The sequence below is a fragment of the Pipistrellus kuhlii genome, unplaced genomic scaffold (genome assembly GCF_014108245.1).
Source record: "Pipistrellus kuhlii isolate mPipKuh1 unplaced genomic scaffold, mPipKuh1.p scaffold_m20_p_13, whole genome shotgun sequence".
Lineage (NCBI taxonomy): Eukaryota > Metazoa > Chordata > Mammalia > Chiroptera > Vespertilionidae > Pipistrellus > Pipistrellus kuhlii.
Window position 1 is genome coordinate 36226731 of NW_023425438.1, and position 15538 is coordinate 36242268.

Sequence of the window (15538 nt, forward strand, 5' to 3'; positions counted from 1 at the left end):
ATGGCAGAGCCAGGCCAACATGGCCTAGTGGTTGAGCATTGACCTATGAACCAGGAGGTCATGGTTCGATTCCCAATCAAGGCATATGCCCAGGTTTCAGGCTCAATCCCGTATGGGGCATGCAGGAGACAGCCAATCAATGATTCTGTCTCTTCACTGATGTTTCCTCTTCCCCTCTCTTCCTCTCTCTTCCTCTTTGAAGTCAGTAAAAATATATTTTTTAAAATTATGGCAGAAGCCGAAACCGGTTTGGCTCAACGGATAGAGCGTCAGCTTGGGGACTGAAAGGTCCTGGGTTCGATTCCAGTCAAGGGCATGTACCTTGGTTGCGGGCAATATCCCCAGTAGGGAGTGTGCAAGAGGCAGCTGATCGATGACTCTCTCTCATCGATGTTTCCAACTCTCTATCTCTCTCCCTTCCTCTCTGTACAAAATCAATAAAATATATTTAAAAAAAATTATGGCAGAAATGCCAACAGGCCTCCACTAGTGAATTTCTTATTTGAGGTTGTCTGGTCACAACAAAAAATGTCAGGTAGGACAACTCATGTGATCTGTCTTTTGCACATCTGAAGTCTTGATCAAAGGAGAGAAAAAAAGGACTCTACCACACTCATTTCTTTATGATATTTCACAGTGTTGGGAAGTAATAAGATTTATTTTTAGCCAGCATGACACTTACATGCATGGAAAGTACTCTCAATATGGTAAATATTTAGGGGAGTGGCTGTCTGAAAATCTGATTAAGTTGAATCTAATGTCTGCTGAAAAATGGCATTCTCTCATTCGAGTGACTCCAGACACCTCAGCATTTAGAGCCTTCCATGACCAACACAGAGAAGCACACTAGTGAGATGGCTAGATCAGCAGGCAAGGATTCTGGGTTCAAATCCCAATTCTTCCACCTGCTGACTGTGGGAGCTTGTGTGAGTTACTTTATATTTTGTGCCTCAGTTTGCTCATCTGCAAAACAGGATTTCTAGATGGGTTAAAGGAGTTTGCAAAACACATAAAGCACTTCAAGAAATTACCATATTTCTTGAAGTGCTTTATGTGTGCTAAGTGGTGGCCATTATCTCCTCAAAGAGTACATTACCCTGTCACACCAAGAACCCTCCTCTTGATCCCTAGATGCCTGCTGTGTATCTCATCATATTGAGAAAGATTGTGTGTCTACTTCTGCTACAAGCTATGAGAAATTCAGGGGCAGGGCACCAAGCTAGGTCGCAGGCCTCTTCATTAATATCACCAAACCCTGCAGAGAATCTGCACAATCCATGTATAAAATAAGTACCTTCAACAAACAAGTAAATAGCATCCCTCACTTTGAGCTGATGAATCTTATTTTTGTTATTCAGCCCATTAGCTCTATAATACAGCATTAAGTGAATAAAGTGGCTATCACTGGTGAATTAAGAACCGCATTACACTAGCCCCAGCTTATGAAAACCACAACTGTTTGATCACTTGGAGATAGTCTATACGGGATGACAGTGGAGGTACTCTGAATGCCTCTGTTATTACTGTTAAAAGGGAAAAAAGTCCTGCCTTTTTATCAGAAATAAAAGATAAATCCAATTCAGTTGAAAGGACTTTTGTTTATCTTCCCTCTCTTCCGCCGTAAAGGAAAGAGGCACTTCACAAGAAATAAGTTCATATTACACAGTGAGTTGATGTTGTTTTCCTAAGCGTAAATATCTAACTTTTAAGTTATTCACTGAGGCATAACCAGTTCATTCACCAAAACCTTTTACAACCTACAGAAGGTTCAAAATAAGAGCTTATTTGAAATGACGGCCTTCTTTAGGGTACCACTCTCTTGATCCTAATAGAGCATTTGATCCCAATAAAGGAACTTGGAGTAAGCCTTTTGTACTTTTTTCTCCCCCAAGGAAATTTAAAATAGAGCAGAACTTTGCTTAACTAAGCCAGGGAGAAAACTACTCACTGGAACTTGTAATTCACAGGTAGCAATGGAAGTTCTGCAATAATTACAGGTACCATATGGGAATCAAAGTTTACTAGTGATGACCTTCAGGCACTGAGAGACCCTGAAATAGCTTCTGAACCATTAAAGAATGATGAAGTTACATAACATAACAATGATAAAGATTACATAACAATCTTTAATGTGTATGCACCTAACAATAGAATGTCAAAATACATGAGGCAAAATTTAATTGAATTGCAAGGAAAAATAGAGAAATCCATTATCAGAATTGGAGACTTCACTCCTCTATCAGAAATAGGCAGATCCAGCAGGCAGAAAATCAGTAAGGACACAATTGAACTCTACAACACCATCAAACAACTTGATGTAATTGACATCAATAGACTATTTTGTATATATACACATTCTTTCTCAAGCTCACATGAGCATTTATCTAAACAGATCACATTTTGGACTATAACACATACACTAATAAATTTAAAAGACTAGAAATCATTCCATGTTTACTTTTAGACCACAAAGGAGTTAAATACTGAAGATTAGGCAACACACTTCTAAATAATACATGGATCAAAGAAGAAATCTCAGAAATAAAATGTATTTTGAATTAAATAAAAATAGAAATACAACTCATCCAAATGTGTGGGATGTGGCTAAAGCAGCACTTAGAGGCAAATTTATAAGATCGAATAAATATATTAGCAAAGAAGAAAGAACTAAGATCAATAATTTAAGTTTTTACTATAGGAAAAGTTTGAAAAATAAAAGCAAGTTAAATTCAAAGTAAGAAGAATATGATAAAGTTATTTACTTTAGTTACTGTCTTATTCTACTCTAAATATCTGAAAATCAGTCATCCACATGGGACAGTATTTCTCAAACATTTTCATTAAAATCCCAGAAATGGCAAAGAAAAGGAACTTATACTCATTTCTTTAGAGTCTGGGGGCACTAAAACAGTGGTTGGCAACCTGCGGCTCCAGAGTCACATGCGGCTCTTTGGCCCCTTGAGTGTGGCTCTTTCACAAAATACCATGGTCTAGGTGAGTGTATTTTGAAGAAGTGGTGTTAAAAGAAGTTTAAGTTAAAAAAATTTGGCTCTCAAAAGAAATTTCAATCATTTTATGGTTGATATTTGGCTCTGTTGACTAATGAGTTTGCCGACCCCTGGTCTAAAACAAAGGGAAAAACACACCCTAATTTATTTGAGGTTTTATGTGTTGAAAGTTAATTTTGATATTTCAATTTTCCATTCTATTCACTAATACATCTGAGTATGCTTTAATATAGAAAATGTCCTCACTTGCCAGCTAAGTTCCTTTTAGATGTTTCAATCATTCCTTGTTCCAGGGAGATGTGCTGGGTTTGGTGTGGGGTGCTGGGTATGCCACGGCATTCTCCACGGCACTCCCATTTGAGAAGGGGACATGAAAATAGAGTCTCTGTTAACCAGAGTATCACACGGTGGATTGTAGGCCTGCCTCGTGACCCCCAAATCCCGCAAAGCACAAATTCCAGAAAGAATAGGAGAGCACAGGCAGGTTCGCCATGCCTTTCAGTAGAGCCCCAATGCTCATCAGTCCTCAACCAAGCTGAGGGTGAGTGAGGAAAGACATCCTTTCTCCAAAGGGACTGAAACATGGTAAGTAATCCTTCTCTCTGTCACCACAATAAATGTTTGTTTCCTCCACCACCACAAGTGTTTCTTCTTCCAACATGCCCTGGGTGGGAGGGAGAGAGAAGTCTTGCCAGAGAGGGAGAAGTGAAGTGATACTCACTGTAACACATTATCTGCTTTCCCAGTTCTCAGTATTTTCTGCCCCAACTTTCTGGGGCAATGATGTGTTCCCAATGCAAAAGAATGATTCATTACAGGGCGAGCCTCATATTAGTGAACAAAACAAAAATACAGAACAGAAATTCCACAAACAGACCCAATACTTCTAAGAACTGGGTATCAAGTGACAAAAGTGGGGTTTGAATTCAGTAAGTAGATAACAAATTACTCAACAAATGGTGTTAGAGTAACTGGATCATTATTTAACAAAAGGCAAGTTAGACTCTTATCTAACACCTTACACCAAAACGCATCCCCAAAGAATTGAAATTTAAACCCAAAAAGTCACAACATAAAAGTATAAGGGAAAATGAGAGATCAAACAGTCATTGAAATGCTTTCCTACCCCAAGACTAAGTATTATGCAAACGTAGAAATCACATGGAATAATGAACAGATTTTAAGTCCTTAACTGTAAAAACACAAAATACACTCACCTGTTGTGTTTAGGTTTACATGCTTCTGTAAACCTAAACACAACACATAAAAGTTTAAAGGGCAAAATGAAGAAAATATTTTCAATTTAATTTTTAAAAAACTGCTTACAAATCAACACGAAAACAACCTACTCAAAACATGGTCTCAGGACAGAAACAGGGAATTTATAAGCAAGTAAATTCAAATATTCAAACATGAAGAATCTTTAAATTGTACCAAACTTTGGTCTTACCCAAAGAAATACAAATTAAAACAATTAGATACAATTTTCCAACATAATTAGAAGAGTCTAAAAAATGATAATATTCACCATGGGCAAGGTTGCTGATAAATAGGTATTGACACATGGGTGGTAGAAGTATCAATTTGTACAGATGTTCTGGAGGGCAGATTGTCAAAACATTTTAAAAGGTGAAAAAGTGTGTACCTTTGACCTTAGTAATTCAACTTTGGGGATTAGTCCATAGAAGATAATTGAAAGGCGCTAATAATAATTTAGCTGCAAAATTTTTCATTTCAGGTTTGATTATTTAAAAGTCTGAAACAATCTAATACATCTCAATCAATAAGGGGTACATAAATAAACAATGATAGTTCTATAATGGAATGTGTCCTGGTTATTAAAAAATTATAGGTTGACAGGATATATTTATATTGTTTGCCACAGAAATAGTTTCTCTATATACTGTAAAGAAGAGGCAGATTTAGAAACATAATCTACTAAATGGCATTTTGAAGGAAAAAAGTGAATATACAAATATCTGAATCCATACCCAGAATGAGATCTGGTAGGATACCTACCTGCTGGTTAAACCTAGTAAGAGGATTCCTCCAGTGAATCAAATTTGGGCTTTCTTTGGGGGGTCTAGGAGAAGAGTGGAAGAGAAAGGGAAAGACAGAGAGAGAAACATCAATGTGAGAGAAACACATCAGTTGGTTGCCTCCTGCACGAGCCCTGACCAGGGCTTGGAATGGGGAGGAGTTTGCAACCAAGGTATTAATATGTGCCCTTGACTGGAATCGAACCAGGACCCTTAGGTTGGCTCTATCCACTGAGCCAACCTGGCTAGGGCTGTGCATGTTTTTTAGATTCTTTTTGTTTGTAGATTCTGATTTCCATTTCATTTTGGAAAAAGAATACCGAGGATCTAACTGAGACTGGCAGAGAAGGAGTGTGTCCTGAATGGCTTGCATGTAGAGGTGGCAACCAGAGGGTGTGCATCTGTGAACACTAAGTGACCAGCATCAGTGTGTTTGTTTTGTGTGTGTTTCTGGGGGTGGGGGGCAGGATTGTGGTTGATGAGGTTCAGAAAGAGTCCAGATCCAGGAGGATTCCCCAACTGGGTAATGTCTGAGTTTACCTCACCTCCCTAAAAAAATGCTCAGGCCCCAGGCTTGCTTTCTTTATTCTAGTTCAGGGACCTGTGATTCATCCCCTGAAACCCTAATTATAACACCCAAGGTCTGCTATGTGCAAAAAAACACCTGTCATTGTTTCAGTTTGTTGGCAGGGGGTGTGCATAGCATGCAAACTGGCCCAATGACATGCTCCTCCGAGGCAAAATAACAACCCAGGAGCCATCCCAAGGAGAGAAGTGCCCAAGCCCAGAGCTTCCATCTGAGCTGGGTGCCAGACACGGTGAAGAGTTTATGTCCCTTCATGGTTCACATGCCAATTCCGCAGAGCCACTCACAGTTACAGGCCTCGAGCTCTTCCTTCTTTTTTAATTGTTGACAGTATTACATATGTCCCCCCATTACCCTTTGCCCCCTTCTGCCCCACCTCCACCCCACTCCAGACCTTCACTACACTGTTGTCCATGTCCATGTCTTATTTTTAAAAGTTAAATTAAAATTTTAAAAATTACAGGGTGATATGGGTTAATAAAATTACACAGGTTTCAGGTGTACAAATCTATAATACATCTGTATATTGTATTGTGTTTTCCCCACTTCAAGTCAAGTCTCCTTCTATCACCATTTATTCCCCCTTTATTCTCTTCTACCTCTCCCCTAACCCCCTGGTTCTTTCAATTAAAAAAAATATCCTAAGTTTGTGTTTCCCCAGTTGGTTGCCAAGGCCTGCGGAGGGAGGGAGCAGAGTGTGTAATTGCAAACCTCTCATTTATCAGCATTGGCCGCTTTTGTGTCACCAAATTACGTGTACCATTTAGCCGGTTAATCTCCTGTACCTCTTGGAAGAACACTAATTACACAGAGAAGGCCGCAGACCTGGCAAAGATGCTGAAGGAGCAGTTAAGGTGCAACTATCCTCTAAGTGCCCAGGAGACTTGTTTACTGACTGACCTCATTCAAACTCAGATCATAAGCCTGAAGGAACTCAAGCTGGAGATAGGACCTCTTTGTAAGAATCCAATATTTTGACCTAAAAGTAATGATCTTCAAAACAAAAGAAAACAAAAAACAAACCAAGAGCGAATGAGCAAACAACAACAAAAAAATCTCACACACAAGCCTGGGTCCTCTTACTTCAAACGCTATCGTAGCATCTAGTAGTTGCTGCTGAAGTTCCACCTGTGTTCAGAAAGGCCAAGGGCAGAGATGAAGGCTGGTCTCTGCCCCCAAGCAGCCCTCAAACAGATAGGAAAGAGAGGGCAAGTACCAGCCAATGCTAATCCGAGGCAGGATATGGAGGGGCAGAACTTTGCTGCCGAGGTTCCTAGCCAGAAACGTTAACATATTCAAAGATTAAGAAACAAAAACAAAAGCAAGGCAATAGCAGGCTGGAATTCCATTAAGTTATATGTACAAGCTTGTTACACAATGCAGCTATGTGTACATCCCTTGTGGAGGAAGCCCTAACCACCTACGAGTACCTGAGAAGTACCAGAAAGAAGAAGGAGAAGGTGGGGGAAATGGAAAGCTTTGCAAGGTAAGGGGACAATGAAAAATTAAAAGCAAAGGTACTGAGATTTCACTTGACAAGGGGGAGAGACGCTACATGAAAGAAAATGGTTTCCTATGATTTAATAAAAAGCACTAGCAAATACATGAAAACTCCATTTCAATAAACTTCCAACTTGTTCTTTAAGCCTAGGTAATGATTTATTTAAGTCATTTTCAATACAACCAATTCATAACATTTCAAAAGAATTTACCCAGATTTTTAGATTTGGAATAAAGTAGTGATTTCCAACATGGGGCACATGCCCTACAGGGAGATAATTTGATTTTTAAGGAAGATAATTCGAGAATGAGTTATTAACAGTAATTTTTTTTTGGTATTTCTTATGGTTCTAGGGGCCTCATAAGTTATATATATATATATATATACATATATATATATATATACACAATATATATATATAAATATAGACATATTTATGCATTTCAGTTCTCTGGTGTTTTGAAACTTTATTTGCTATTTTTTTCATATAATTCCATATTACTATTTTTATTTTAAACAATTCCTTAGTGATTTCTCCCTCATTACTTCAACTGTTCTTTCATTCTTTTATTTTTCTCTTTCCTGGATGCCATATTCTTTGGAAACTTGTTTAAACCAAGTTAATGGCCTTTTTGGCTTCCTCCACATGAATAGGAGTTCACTTTTTGAATAGTAAGGATTATATGTCACAGGGGGGCATCAGGATCTTAGAGATGCTTAGGTGAGGCATGGCCAAAAAAAAGGCTGGGAACCACTGGTCTAAAGAGAATGTGTCTTGTACTTGAAATGAAGAGTTCCTAAGAGACGTTCTGGTAGCCCAGATTTCAGGCTTTCTTATTTCAGGCTTTTTAAAACTTGACATTTCATGGTGGGGGGAGGGGAGGGAAGCAAAACAAAAGCAAAAGCACCCAAGTCTCTATCTAGATGCAATTTAAAACACATTAAAGTTTAGTTTATACCTTAAGTTTATACTTAAAAATGAAGTGATTAAAAATATTTAAAATGGCCTTGGTCGGGTAGCTCAGTCGATTGGAGTCTTGTCCCATACACCAAAAGGTCACGGGTTTGATCTCTGGTCAGGGTATGTATGGGAGGCAACCTATCGATGTTTCTCTCTCTCTCCCTTCCTCTCTCTCTCTCTCTCTCTCAAATCAATAAAATATATCATCGGGTGAGGATAAAAAATATACATATTTGAAATAGTAGCAGAACAGCAGCCACTTTTGGTAATAAAAAAAGAAAGAAAGGAAGAAAGGAAGGAAGGAAGGAAGGAAGGAAGGAAGGAAGGAAGGAAGAAAGAAAGAAAGAAAGAAAGAAAGAAAGAAAGAAAGAAAGGAAGGAAGAAAGAAAGACACGATTAGCATTGGTTAGCTTAAGTCTAGTAACGTGGTATCCTCACATTTCCCCTGGATAAAGTACAAAACACTTAGAACAATGGAGAGACTTCAGCAAGGGTTCTCACTCTGCTCTGGTCAACGAGGCAGGCACCTTTAATAGCTGCTCATAAATCCACAGTGGCGTTTATAAATGCCAGAATGCACTTGTAGATAAAATGCAATTGGTTAAGCCAGAAGCTTCCCTCACAGCCACTGACTGAAGAGCAGTGCTTCCCCCCGTGTCCTCCCACCCCACTCCCGCCTCCCCAGCAGCAGCATAACCCACACCAGGGGACTTGTTAGCCATGCACATGCTCCCGTTTCCCACCTGGCAATCTGGTTTACCAAACCCTCCGGGTGGCTGTGACTTGAGGGCACTGCTGGGGAACCGAGCACAAAACACCCAATTCAGAGTGTCAGGCTATTCCTTTTTGGTTGACCCAGCCTCCACTTCCCATTGCCAACCCTTTCAGCGGGCAGCCCCGAGAGCAGGACCTGTTCAAACACGCTTTCAAAAGGCTCTCAGAGATAGGGCTAATGGAAAAAGTCACCTAGCTTTTGTACGTTACCATAGTAACACAACGGCATGAAGCATCATTTATCCGTACAAGAAAGGGCCCCATTTGCAGGGGATGTGGTGCATTACAGAAAAATTCTGAGGAAACCAAATTCTGGAAAAGCAAATATGGGAAACTCAGCTTCTAAGGCTCCATGCACACCGTTTCAGCCATGTTCTAAGTGAACTTTCCCTAATTATGGCTGCCCGGGAAGGAAAACCTATGTTCTGGGCCAACCCCCCCACTGTCTTCACGGAAAGACGAAATTTCCATGCAATGGAGAAACATCTGACTTCATGCCTCCTACTGGCCTCAGTCCCAAATCCACAGGGAAGCTGACCTGTTTCAGCTCTACACATCCTTAGTGACACTTCGAATCCTAGGATGTCCTGCTTTAGGTCTACATCCAGTCCTCCTTCTGGGAGCTGCCAGAAAAATAATCATGTTTATTTCTAGATAATAAAACCTACTTCTGTGTTACCATTCACCTTCATTTGTGTGTAACCCTTTCTTTTTATAGTTTATAAATAGTTTCCACATTTCCATCACATTTGATTCTCATAATAACCTGTGAGGCGGGCACAGTTTTATTTCTCCTTTACGGTCGAGAAAACTGGAACTCAGTGCTGTGTTCAGTAAACAACTGACCATTACATGTTATGGAGAACATATAATTATTTTGCATCAGAAATGAAAGAATTCACAATGCCCAAAAGAACTCTTAAACTTGCTTGAATTTGTCACCTGCCAAATGATATTCACAAAAATCATTAGGCAGGTTTTTAAGTTGGGTGGTTTTTTTCTGGCTTAGGAAGGATGGGGAGCAGGGAGATGAAATGAGGAGTAAGACAGACACTCCCCCAGTTACAGAATTGACATAACCTGTAATGAAATTCTGTGGGTTCACGCAATAGCAAGGATCACTTGATGGCGCTAAGATTAATTATGCTTTTACTCCATGCCAGGCACTACTCTATGTTCATTACATACATGCAACAACCCTATTCATATTTCCATTTCAGAGATGGGAAAAGCAAGACACAGAGAAGCTAGGTAACTCGCCCAAGATTTCACATCTTGCTCCCTGGATGTGAGACTGGAGATGCCAAGCCCCTGTGAGGTTTGCTCTGCCAGCGATGGAAACCTGACATGGGAGGGCAGCCATCACAGGAATCCGGATTACGTTTCCGGGGTTGCCATTTAATCACCAGTCTCCACACTCTCTCCGCCAAAACACCAACAAGTGCGCAGGTTCTCAGGAATCAGGAGTATTGGCTGCTTCTTTCTCAGAGTGTCCCCAGGAAAATGGGGAAGGCGAGGCGAGATACTGGCTTTCTAGGACTTGGCGAGCGATGGCATGCTGCCTGATTTGCCTGGTATCGCCTTCAGCGACTTGAAAAGCAACTCTGGAGGAAACGGGCAAATTAAAGATGCATGTGGCACTGATGATCTAGCAGATGAATTGTCTCCCACAACCGAGGGTTGGACCTGCAACCCAGGTATGTGCCCTTGACAGGAGTCTAACCTGAGACCATTTGGTCTGTGGGCTATTTATTTATTTAAGAAATAAAAATAAAAAGGAATCCTCACTGGTGTAAATTACTCTTGCCTTTTTTTCCCTTGACTTGCCCCCCAACTTGGCACATTTTGGGATTGTATGAGCCAGCTTTTACATATTAATCAATCTTTTAGGCTTCTACACCCTTTTCTTTTTAAAAAAAAAAAAAATCTTTATTGTTGAAAATATTACAAATGTCCCCCAATTCTGCCCATTGACCCCTCCTAGTCATACACCTTTTTCTGAAAGAAGGAAACAAAGATCAAGTTGTACTCCCTTTCTGCTCGATCACCAAATACTTCTCAGTGCCACACGCAAAAGAGGAAAATCAGAGGATGAATGAATGCAGCCTTCATGGGCAATCACACTGTGATGGGGTGGGGGAGACCAGCTTTCAAAGAGGGCCCTCACATTTGTTTACCTTTATCATTTCCTGTCCCTGAGTTTCACTAAAGAACTGAAGACCACCTTGAGATCCTAGGAATTCAACAAAATTCAACAGCAAGTTCCAGAGCATTTCACATAATCTCTCCTCAGGGCTAAGTCCCAAACCTGGGCCAGGGCCCACAGAGACCACAGGTAGGTGACTTGTCACAACCACACTCCTTCCACACTCTTTAATAACTGGGGACCAGCTCCTTACTCACTGCGGGCCCTGTGGGCTTCACTTTCCTCCTCCATAAGCAGGTGTGGTGATGCCTTCTTCATTAGGCCGGTGTTAGAGTAAATGAGCTAATACCTGTCAAGCACTTAGCACTGTGCCTGGCACAGAGTAGAATGCTCAGGCTATTATTTTTACTACTAGAATTTGCGAAGGAAATTACAACAGGGAAGCTGCATATAGGAGACTTCTACTGTACTGGTAATGTTTTATTGCTTTGAAAACATCTAAAATCAGAACAATAATCAATACAAAAAAATAAAAATAATAAAAAGGTCTTAGGAAAAGGGGTGTGCACGGGGGAGCGATCCATAACCATGCCACCTATTGGTGAGTTTCAGATGAGGATCTAGCTGCGTGCATCCGCTCCACGCTGCTCTTCATTCCCTTGAGAATGCGATTCTTAACCAGCACGGGCAGGATGACAGATGGGTCCGCGAACCCCCTGAAACTGTACCGGGACCTGGGCAAGGCTGCGGCTCAGGGCATCGGAGGGGAGGGGCTCCATAGCTTTTCTCAGTCTCAGATGGAGCGAGCAACTTGCTCTACAGGGTTAAGCTCAGGGGATATTTACGGAACAGTTCATCTCACAGAAGCGGCGGCAATAACCAGGGCACCTGGGCTGTTGATCTGCTGTCTCCACACTGGACAGACCCGAGGGCGGGGAGCCCGCCAGGCGGTGCGCGGGCCGCAGCCCATCCCCTTCAGGCGGACCTGAGAACTCACCGGCTCCGCAGACCTGACCCGGGTTTGCGGGTTTAACTTTCCCTCCCTTCTCCTCCCCTTCCTTGTTCCCCTCCGAGAACAAACTCAAAGGAAACAGGCAACTAGGGTTTCCCTCCTGCCCTAGGCTGACCCTTAAACCGCGTTTCCCAGGGAAGTTAATGAAAACACAATTCATCCGCACAAAAATCCAATCTAATCCAAAGCTCAAGAGCGCCGTAAGCCAGAAGACCGAGGGCACCTCTCCGCGCCGCGATCGCGATCGTGAGCTCGGGCTCCGGGATGGGGAGGGGGCACCCGAGGGAAGCGGGGAGGTGGGCGGAGGGCCGGGCGGGCGCTCGCCACCCGCTGCGGGGGAGCCTACACCCTCCGGCCCCGCAGGGGGAAGACAGCAGCCAGGGAGGCAGGCGGATGCGGGCAAGGGTCCGAGCACACAGGCGGCGGGTTCAAGTTCTCCGCGCGGTCCCGGTGGCCACTTCGCGGGGAAAGAAAGCCTGGCTGTTCGCCGATTCCCCTCTTTGGGATGAGCTCCCCCCATCCCTAGGAAGCATCCCCACGGACTCCCCTTAACCTCTCAGCCTCCAACCCTTGCAAAGCACTAACCTGGCTCCCCTCTTCCAGGCGGGCAGAGAAAAGAAAAGAAGGGGGACAGGGCAGAGCGGGGTGTCGCGGAGGGAGGGGGCGCGCAGCCAGCAGGCAGAGTACGTACCGAGCGCGACCAGGGCGAGCTGTGCAGCCGAGGGGACCATGGTCCGGGCGGCGGGCGGCGGCGGCGGCGCTCCAGCCTCCTGCCTGCCCTACCTGCGGAGCCCGAGTGGCGGAGCGGCGCTGCGGGGCCGGGAAATAGGCGCCGCTCGGCAAGGCCAGCCCCCGCGCGGGCGGGAGGGCGGAGGGAGGACCAAGAGCTTCGGCTCCTCGAGCGCCCAGGCACGGCTACTGGGCGGAAATGGGCAGGCGGTCACCGGCACCTCTCTGCCACCCGGGACCCGGCACAGAGGATCACCCTCCCGCCCCGATGGGGGTGCCCCCCTAAGGGCATCGGGGGTGGAGGTTTGGGGCTGGGGGCGGGGACACTGCACGCACCGTGCAGGGCGCGGGCGGCGGGGCGGGGCGATCTGGGACTCTCTGAGCCCCACCGCTGGCGCCTGGCACCCAGGACAGGCCAAAGGCAGGAAGCGCCCAGACTTCAGACACCACCCTCAGACCAGTAGTGAGTAGCTCAGCGCAGTCCGGCCCCCGCGCCGGGGTCGGTGCCTGCAGCAGCGCCTGTGTTCCCGGGCGCAGTGGCAGCCTCTAGGCTCTAGGCGGCGGAGCAGAGCCGCGGGCGGGGGTCACCTGTGTCCGCTGCAGCTGCCGGGGGGTCGGAGACGAGGCCCTGAAGGAGACCTGACCTGTGAACTGCTAAGACTTGGCCTAAGGAAAGTGCTCCCTAGAAGCAAGCGAAGAATTTGTTCATCCAGGTTGCTCACCTGCGCCCCCGTCCCACCGAAGAACACTTGATTCTCCGGACGCTTGCCACTGGGCCAGTCACCCCAGAATCACAGGCAGGCACATTGTTAAGATCAGTGTATCTTTGTACCTGTTGGCCTGGGGCTGATGTTGACGATGAGCCTCTGTTTATGGGGCGCTTGATTATCTACCGCTACCCCCCGCCCCCCCCCCCCCCCCAAGACCACCCGCCACAGGCACTGAGGCCAGGTGTGGGGTAGCAAGCTGATTAGTGCGCTCTGAGAGAGGGATGTATGGGTTGCAGCTACCTGGGTGGCCCTTTCAGGATTTATGGCCTTGAGCTGGCCCTGGATGCTAGAATTTGGGAAAGTGAAGGGGAAAAGGGAAGACATTCTGGGGAGAGAATGGAAGAACAATAGGTTCCTTGGGGTCTATGCATAGGGGACAGTATGTCCCTGAAAGGCAGTGACCAGTGGTATTCTTGAGATGCCCTGAGCTCTGGGTACTTTTTTTTCTCCTAACCCCTCCAGCCTAGCTGCTTTGGGTAGATCTCTTCTCCTTGGTCGGGTGAGGGTAGGGACGAAGGGGAAATCCTCTGCTGTTTCCTTGGCCCAAGGATCAGACTCTCAGAATTGACTTTTGCCAAGATTGTTTCATATGAGCTGAGAAAGAGACCTAGTTTCAAAAAGGAAGCATCATTCCATTGGCCTCAGCGTTTGGGCAGGGAACACCAGAGTGGAAAGGGGTTTTGAGAGCAGTGTAAATTAGCTTTGAGAAGCCATTCTGTTCAGTACGTTTGTCAGAGGATACTTGGATGTTCTCTCAATCCCTGCTGACCTGTGCTGAGGGTTTCCTGGTAAGTCCTGGGGTACCTATGTCCACACCCATGCATGTCGGGCACATACACACCTTCTTTAATAAGTGGTCCCTGACTCCCTTCCAGCATCTCTGTCCTCCTCCTTCACATTGGTCTTGACCTGTTCCACTTGTCTGTCTGTCTGTCTCCTTCCCGCACTAACCTTGGCTACCAGAGGGAAGAAATCAGGAGTTCTTCAGGCTCTCCTGTTCTCCGAGACCCTCATTAGGACCCTCACCTTCTTTCCTGCTGGGGACACACACATCACGTTCACTGTGGCTGAGGGTTGGCTGTCTAAGCTGGTGAGAAACAGGCTCAGGAGCTCTTCCTTCTCTATCCTCTGCCTACACAGGGTGTCAGGGTGGAGAGAAGTAGCAGCAGAATCAAGCCAATGAGCACGTGTCCCTGTCAGGACTGGAAAATCAAGAGATAATTTGCCATCTTTTAAACTAAAGAATATCCAAATCAAACTACATTCAAATGCTTGGAAATAACTGATTATCTCCCAACATTTTCAAGAGGCAGTTCACACCTATAGTTTTATAAACCTTCCAATTTATTCAGTTCAAACAGATAATCAAAGGTTGGATTTTTTTTTTTAAAGAACATCTACAACATTTATTGTAAACTGAACTGAAATAATATTTTGAACATTTATTTATAGAATTAGAAGAACACCTAATATCCTAAAATGTTAACACTTTGCCTTTAGCACCTTGTGTATTCCATTTAATCTCACAGGGGAAAATCTCCTGAAATTTATGAGATGGATTCCATCTCCCTTTAATATAAGAACAACTGAGACCTAAGAATTTAGTAACTTACCCAGATTTACAAAGTCAGTGAGTGACAGAGTTCAATTTTGAAAGCAAAACGAGCTGATTTAAAGGTCTATGTGTTGGCTTCTATGCAATGTTGCCTCAGTTTCCACATTTTAATAAGAATAATAACTGAACTCACTGGGTTGCAGTGAGAACTAACTGCAAGAATTTTTTTACATGCTAAGCACAGCATTTGATATCAACAAATCTGCTATGCTTTAAAGAAAAACTCCCTCAATGGCCACACTTTTCCTTTCTCTCAATTTCCTACCATCCTCTTTATGTTATCACTTCCATATCAGAGCTTTGCTGTAGCATATGCTTACATCCCTCAGCATGCACAAAACACACCTTCCCACAGGGGTAGTTTCACAGGTAAGTCAGGAGCTAAGCATTTGTTTCT

At 44.0% G+C, this 15538-nt stretch overlaps 1 protein-coding gene and 1 long non-coding RNA gene across 2 annotated transcripts in view; both read right to left on the reverse strand.

Moving 5' to 3' along the window:
• Positions 1-12936, reverse strand: part of TGFA (transforming growth factor alpha) — a 94646-nt gene extending 81710 nt beyond the window's left edge. Inside the window, exons 1-2 of the mRNA XM_036435648.2 lie at positions 12719-12936; positions 9408-9492 (exon numbers count right to left, since the gene is read on the reverse strand). Of these exons, the coding sequence (XP_036291541.1) occupies positions 9408-9426 (19 nt within the window). The 5' untranslated portion in view covers positions 9427-9492; positions 12719-12936. The remainder of the gene's footprint in view (positions 1-9407; positions 9493-12718) is intronic.
• On the reverse strand, positions 3128-5184 carry LOC118717500. Its single transcript, XR_004987502.2, has 3 exons — positions 5028-5184; positions 4537-4605; positions 3128-3672 (listed from the first exon to the last, which is right to left on the reverse strand). It is a non-coding gene; the product is annotated as an uncharacterized LOC118717500 (long non-coding RNA).
• Positions 12937-15538: the final 2602 nt, after the last annotated feature.